At 36.9% G+C, this 7,266-nt stretch overlaps 1 protein-coding gene across 1 annotated transcript; it reads right to left on the reverse strand.

Moving 5' to 3' along the window:
• Positions 1-4,164: 4,164 nt before the first annotated feature.
• Positions 4,165-6,863, reverse strand: LOC113344449 (DEAD-box ATP-dependent RNA helicase 7-like). The gene is made up of 6 exons (XM_026588420.1): positions 6,762-6,863; positions 6,462-6,647; positions 4,995-5,082; positions 4,813-4,907; positions 4,571-4,695; positions 4,165-4,471 (listed from the first exon to the last, which is right to left on the reverse strand). The coding sequence occupies exons 1-6, from the start codon at positions 6,803-6,805 to the stop codon at positions 4,401-4,403; spliced, it is 609 nt and encodes a 202-aa protein (XP_026444205.1). The 5' UTR covers positions 6,806-6,863; the 3' UTR covers positions 4,165-4,400.
• Positions 6,864-7,266: the final 403 nt, after the last annotated feature.

The raw sequence follows: 7,266 nt of genomic DNA on the forward strand, positions 1-7,266 counted from the left end.
TGAGTCTAACACCAACATGCAAAGATTTCAGTGGCCGTGGCTACGCTAGGCGCCACTTACACCATCGTGCCGCTAGCATGCACGAACTATGCCATCCACTCCACCACTCCACTAGCATGCACATACTATTCCATCCATGACGCAATGCACTGGCGTGCGCTAACAGCGCCACTGTACCATTATCAGACGCCATCAGAAGGTATCCATAATTAACGGCTACCCTTTCTCATGAGATGCGATCTCAGCCATCCAAGTCCGCCACCGAGGTGGAAGGTTTTGGCAAGTTTTAGGAGACCAGACGCCTAAATCTAATGGGAATGGCTACGCCAGACGCCAATCGCACCACCGTGCCACTGGCATGCACGAGCCATGCCGCATTGCCAGGTAGCCATAATCAACGGTTAGCCTTCCTCATGAGATGCGATCTCAGCCATCGAAGTTCGCCACCGAACTGACAGACTTGTGGCAAGTTTTAGGCGACCAACCAAGACGAACCTAATAGCATCACATGCTATTTTATTGTGGCAAGTATCTTGATTTTACCTTGCCACACGTATCAAATTGCTACATGTTTTCCACGAAAAAAATCGAGACATCAAATATGTCACAAACTGAGGGATGCTCATCAGGGTATTGGTCTGGCGGTTTACAGCCTGCGGCTTGCAATACGCCTGTTACAAGAAAGTGTCATAAAGCGGGGCGGTTAGTAATGGTGTAAACGGATCCACCTCCTTCATTATGGAAGCATAATTCCTGAAGTTACACGTTACTCTTCCACCACTCAATTGTTTCCACTTCCTACGAGACCAGGGTACGTTTTATTACGACTTGTATAAACAGGTTTCACCTATTTCTACCAAACAACGAGTTTTGGTCAGAGAACAACACGGTATCCAAAAATCACCTGATAGGTTTCCATTCCGCTAGCCAGTTCTACTTTCTGATACAATTTGTAAACAACCACACCTTCAGAATCAACGATTTTGGTCTCAGCACTTTCTTCGCTTCCCTCCATAAGACCAATCCTTCTCCTTCACTTTGTGACCGAAGCAAGCCTGGGACGACCATTTCTTGGTTTTGGCCAGGATTATACGGATTGATCTCTCGAATCAAAAGTACTCCCGTGTAGTGCATTGTTTAGGATCTAGACTCGTTTCTCATCCATACACACAAAATTACTAAAACCAGCAGAAACAATTTTCACCTACAAATAGAGATCAAAATTAACTCTATTTTTCTTATCGGGCTCTAATTATTCCATAAAATAATTTAGACCTTTCCCTTTAAACAAGACAAATACTAGGTTAGTTGACTAGTTTTTCTTGTCAAGGAATTTGATTAGACTTTAATAATTGAAGCCTTCATTTGATAAGTTTAACTAAGATCGGAATTAACTTAGTTTCTCTTATCCCAAATCAAATGGACTAAACAAATGACCCAGTAATTTCGTTAAGCGAAAAACAAAACAAATCAAATAAATTGACTTGTTGTAGTTTTTCTTAACCAAAAGTAATTGAAATAAATATAACCAATGTAAGCACCGCAAGTGCACCGAATTTCGTTAAACAAAAACACTTGATACCAAACAATAAAGAAGATACCAAATCATAAGTCAATCAATTGACACAGTTCTTCTTAACCGGAAACAATTGAATCACAATAATCAATCCATACATCATAGTGGAACGCAAAAGCAAGATATATGCAATAAAATCAAGCTTTTCTTAAACAGGAAAACGATTAACTAACAATAAAAATTGTTACCTCAAATTCCGCAACCACTTATCCCTAGAAAGATATCATTTAAGCGCAAGTTTAAATAAGAACTCTCCCCCAATTTGTTGTCATCCTCTCACAAGAACAAAAAAACAACAACAAGAGCAACCTTCATTAGAGAAAGGTTGAATCGGTTTTAACTAATGTGTGTCAATAGGAAAAGTTTAAACCCGGAAAATTAGATAAGCGAAATTCGTGGGCGAATTGTCTACAACACCCGGAGGAATACTATGATGGAGGATTTATCAAACTATGTAAGTATTCCATCACTATATTATGAAGGTCGTGTTCATGAAACTCAAGTTTCTTATATGACATAAAGTGTTAGTTTTAGATGTGATATACGTAAAAAGAATTTCCATTTTCGCAAGGAAATACTTGGAGTAAATTATATAAGTCAAATTCGAGGTCAAATTCTTTCCAAGATCGGGAGGAATACAGTGATTGTATATCTATCTGAAAACCTTGGAATGAACATGCGCTGCTCAAGAGAGCTTGAAGGAACAACAAGTCGCATCCTTACTGTCAAAGTGCAAGATGATCTCTTCGAAGTGTGTGAATCCAACATTCATAATTTGGGTTTGGAAAATGATGCTAGGTTGGTGATAAACGATCCAGACCTGATCAAGACGCACCAAGTCTAGAATGCTAATGTTTGTTTTCCTAAATTTGTGACCACCATTGTGGAGGCATCACATTGTGACGTGCAAGGAAGTCTACATAGCACTGGTTTTGGTATGGTTATGATGCAAGTGTTTATTGGTGTTGTGGTCATGTTTTTGATCAAAGAAGGAGGTGGAGTAAGGAAGATAAGGATTGAAACTGACATGATTGACACTATTACCACCACTAGTGACGGAGCCTTTATATTGATCGAGGAAGGTCAAAACAAAATATGGATGCGACATATCCCGCATTAGCAAGGGTGAACCGAACCAACATTTAGGAGTATCTCAATGGGGCAGAAACAAGAAAGCATGATTCCAGTCCATCTTTTCAGTTACCAGCAAAGAAGGGCTACAATTTTCTGCTACAACAAAGATTAAAATTAGTGACTATTCTTTTAGAGAGTTTGGTTACCTTTTGGATAGAACATCTGGTTGCAGTCCTAAGAAACTCATCACCTGTTGATGATCCAAAGGTACTAGATGAAAATGAATGATTAGTGATCAGCGGAACTCATAAGCTTGGTAAGCTAACCCTGAACCCTTTTGTGGATGTAACCAGTAGTGCAAGTACACAAGGGTGATAAATTATAATCCACAATATAAGGGATTACAAGGAAACTCAAGTAGAAATTTCTTACTTGCTTACCTTGGTTCGGTGACTAGCTCAGACCTGAGATTAGCATGTGTTAACTATCGAAATGAGGTGATGGAAACAGTACTAAATCAGGAATCAGGAAATGAATATTTAGGTTTCGTGTTTGATCTCGGGAAAGCAGCGAGGATATCTTATGGTCATTGTACATATCTACAAAACATAGTAATGTGCAGCATACAGATACTGTTACTGGTCATCTGAGGCATAAGAAAACTCAAGGAGAATAAGCTGTGGTGTTCTTTAAGGATGTAACTAGTTTTTTTTTCGATAGTGAAAAGGCAGAAGAGACATTACAGATTTATGCAGAATTTATAGGCATCTCATCAGAGTTGAGATTTCTTTCAACCTGGGGTGGTTGATGGAATGGATAGTTATGAAGGTTTTCTATTTAGGACGTTTTAATTAGGCCTGTCAATATACGTGTAATATCCTGAATCCATTTCCGAGTATTCAAGATCCTATAGGATTTTATCCGTTTTATCGGATATCGCATCAGATATTTTATTTGATATTTCTTCCTTAATATATCGTATATGAAATGTTTGAGAAATTGAACTTAAATTTCAATTAAGAACAGGTTTTAAAGGGTTTTTAACATTTTCTGCCGGATAAATATCCGATATCTTAACCTATCGGAATCGATATTTGATATCCTATAGGATATTATCGGATATCAAATATCCGATAACGCTTAACCTATTGGATACAGATTTCTATATATCCAACGGATATTCATCCATCGACACCGATTCTTTCTATAGCAAAACATTTATGTCCTTAACCTTAGGCTTCTTTTCATAGGGTTTATCTTTCTAATATAAATACGCTATTAGGTCTTCTTTAGAAGGCAGACTTTATTATTTATTTTAAGAAAGTAATCATTAAATTATCAATGAGTAATTTGACTTCTACCCCTTATTGTTCTATTCTTCAAACTTTTTGTCTATAATTAGTTTATACCTGCGTGTTGCTAGCCAAACGCCATCAATTACAGTCAGGCATTGATGCCTTGTAAGAAGCCATACGCAGCCTGACATCAACAATGACCTTGCAGAGGATAGTACATGTAAAAGAAAATCGTAACAAGAGCATGGTAACTGATACAGTATTTTTGTTGAGGCTACTTAGTTCTTTTCTACCCTATCATCTTTTTACATTGTGAACCAAGTAACTGATACTGTATTTTAGTTGAGGCTACTTTTTCCCTTTTACATTATAAAAAGATACAAAAATCATGAGAGCATGGAAATTGGGTCTCAAAAAGACAAAAAATGCAAGCAAAATAAACCGATACTCCAAAACTAGCCCATTAATTGTGGCATTTCCTCTAAGACTCGGATCACCCCATATTCTTCTGTAAATACCCTTGGAGCTGTAAAGAGATAAGGCAGAAACAATTAATTATTTATATAAGAGGAAGGATCCCTCCACTTAAACAATTGAATGTTAAGTTATTGGGAAAAAGAAATACCGTTTTCAGTATATCCATAAAGATCATCAAGAGGCACATCAAAAACTGCACCTCTACGATTTGCGGTAATCGATAGTTCCATCTGTAGCTTAGGAAAATATTGACGCAATAACTTTGCAACATTCCTACCAATAAACAAAGATACCATTTCTGAAATACCAAAGTGATTTTTAGAGAAAAACAGCTTAAACATAGTGTTGCTACAAGATAAACACAGAGGAAATAAAGCACTAAACACTTACCATGTATTGCTGAATGATTTCTGATGATCAGGTAATACTAAATGCAGCGTGACAAAGTTATTTCTTTCCTGGAGTGAAATGATTTCAGGACAACCCTGCATTAACAAGTCAGTTATATAAGTTCATACAAATTAACATAATAAAACCAAAAAATAAAGTTTTATTTAAGCAAACGAATTCACCAATGCTAAGGCAAGCGCCTTTGTAAACAGGTCCAAGGGAGAAACTTTGGAGGTCTCGATAAGCTTTTGAGCCTCTCGCCGATATAAGCTGTGTTCCAAACGTAAAATAGTTGAAAAATCAAATTTTATGATTTGATAAGCAATCAATCAAACAGTCAAAACCATATGGAAGCAATCCTCATTCATCAAGCTAACCTAAGATCCCTCATCTTCTTTTTTCATCATCAATTCTTTAGAAATAGCTCATAAAGTCAACTGCAGTTGTTATTAGTTTGAGTGAGGGTTGAATCCCTGACACTTACCTAGCGGTTCCAGTGCTCAAGGGCAGAGTTCGTGCCGTAATGTTGGCAGTTTACAAATGGCAGGCCTCTATGATAAAGATATGGAAAAGAATAATGCGTTTTATCTGGTCTGTGAATGGGGAAATCAGACAAACTTTTGTGATTTCTTGGCCTAAAGTTCGGTGCCCGACACAGGAAGGTGGCTTGGGGATACAAAGGCTGGAATGCATCTATAAGACTAAGACCCTTCTTAAAAAGCTGCCTAGGAGAATACTGGATAATATGTCCATCGGAAACGTTCTCAATGGCAAAGTATAGTTAGCATCTGAAATTCTTCTATGTTCAGTAGTTTCAAGACAGGGTTGGCTATCCTTATGCCAAGTCAAAAAAAAATTTATTGATAGTTTGCTATCAATTCCAAAAAGAATAAGACCCTGCCAATGTGACCTCAAAAAACTTGAAAATTTAGTTAAGTCTAAGTAACTTAGACCCTGCCCCTCAATGCAATTGAATGGGCTAGCTAGAATACTTGGCTTCAAGTGTGAGTCCTGTCAGACTCACAACCTGCCATAAATACAGTTGAAAGTGGCCAAATTCCATGGTTTTTAAAAAGAAGACGGGAAAGGATGAAGCATAGAATGCAAGAAATACAGTTTAGTCATGCTGTCGGAGAAGTATTTTTGGTGCTGATTGTACGGCAAAAAAATCAGTTCAGAATTGTTGTCAGAAAAATAAATTTTTGGCAAAAAGAGGAGCTTGACTGAATCTTGGGCAAGTGGAACACACTTTGAAGCGCCTTCCCGTCCTAAGTAGATTTGAGGAACCTAATATGAGATACTACATATTCAATTAGAGTATGTACCTTAAGTCATAGAGATCGTCCTGATGGTTCCTAAGGCTCTGGATATTCGTTTTAAATTAGTCTGCTCTTGATGTCTTTTCTCTTCTTTGGTTGATAAATTAAATTAAACGAAGAAAGTTACTGATAACATAACCAGATAAAAAAATAAATCTGCATAACAACTCATCTTTACAAGTATTTGATGCAACTCATCTTCACAAGTATTAGATGCAAAACAAAAAATCATGAATTTGAACAGAAAAATTACCAAATTAACAAAAAAAATTTATTATCAACAGATAGAACAATAATCAATCGTACCTAACATTCAAAAGAAGATCATACCTTTCTTCAAACTCATGTATTTCTATCACCCTCTGTTCCACAAACTTAAACCTTGTTGGCGGAATTGTTGTAACTGTTATGTTATTAGAATTGATATACATGATGGTCTTCGATATCAGGTACAGCACACAATAGTCACTCCTTTTCATTGTCGCCATAGCGAAAGGACGAAACACGGGAAGAATGCTGGATTCAAATTTCAAAACATAATAACAAAATCAAAATAAGATTCAACACATAACAAAAACAAAATGACAAATGTGAAGAAATAAACTAACGAATGAAAAATGTGGCAATTACTCGTTAGAAACACTAAGGACCTCTCCCATCGCAAAGTCGTCCATTAGGGTTTACTCCGTGCGAACGAGAAAGTGCGGAGAAAATGAAGTCCCTCTGTCCTCGTTCATGTATTTCTTTTCTAGGAATTGCCCGTAGGTACCATTATAGTGTTCTTAGTCAGTGGCAGGTCCACCCATTAAATTCCAGTAATCAGAGGTCCATAACTAAAAGAAAATATGAAAATGGACCAAATTTTTTAAGTCCAGGTCTTGTACACGTGCAGGACAAATTGTGTGAAATCTGCAAATACCTAAACTACCCTTCCTATCCTACATATATTTAATCCGGTTATTTCAAAGTTTCTAAATTTTTTTTCCAGGCAATTCGATTTCTACTCTTTTCTTCTTCTGGCTTTGGGACTAGGGTTTCTGAAGATTTCTTCTGCGATTTTTAATAGTTATGTTGCTAATATTTTCGTTTTCTTCTTTCTGCTACAGTTTAATGGAGATAGATTGTGTTCTGTTTG

Source organism: Papaver somniferum, unplaced genomic scaffold (genome assembly GCF_003573695.1).
Source record: "Papaver somniferum cultivar HN1 unplaced genomic scaffold, ASM357369v1 unplaced-scaffold_76, whole genome shotgun sequence".
NCBI classification, from domain to species: Eukaryota; Viridiplantae; Streptophyta; class Magnoliopsida; order Ranunculales; family Papaveraceae; genus Papaver; species Papaver somniferum.

Excerpts from the sequence above, each read along its gene's own strand:
- LOC113344449 (XM_026588420.1), bottom strand. The coding sequence starts at position 6,805 with ATGGACGACTTTGCGATGGGAGAGGTCCTTAGTGTTTCTAACGA. Across the intron at positions 5,083-6,461 it reads ATACATGAGTTTGAAGAAAG|CTTATATCGGCGAGAGGCTC; the intron begins GTATGATCTTCT and ends TTTGGAACACAG. Across the intron at positions 4,696-4,812 it reads AAATCATTCAGCAATACATG|GAATGTTGCAAAGTTATTGC; the intron begins GTAAGTGTTTAG and ends GTTTATTGGTAG.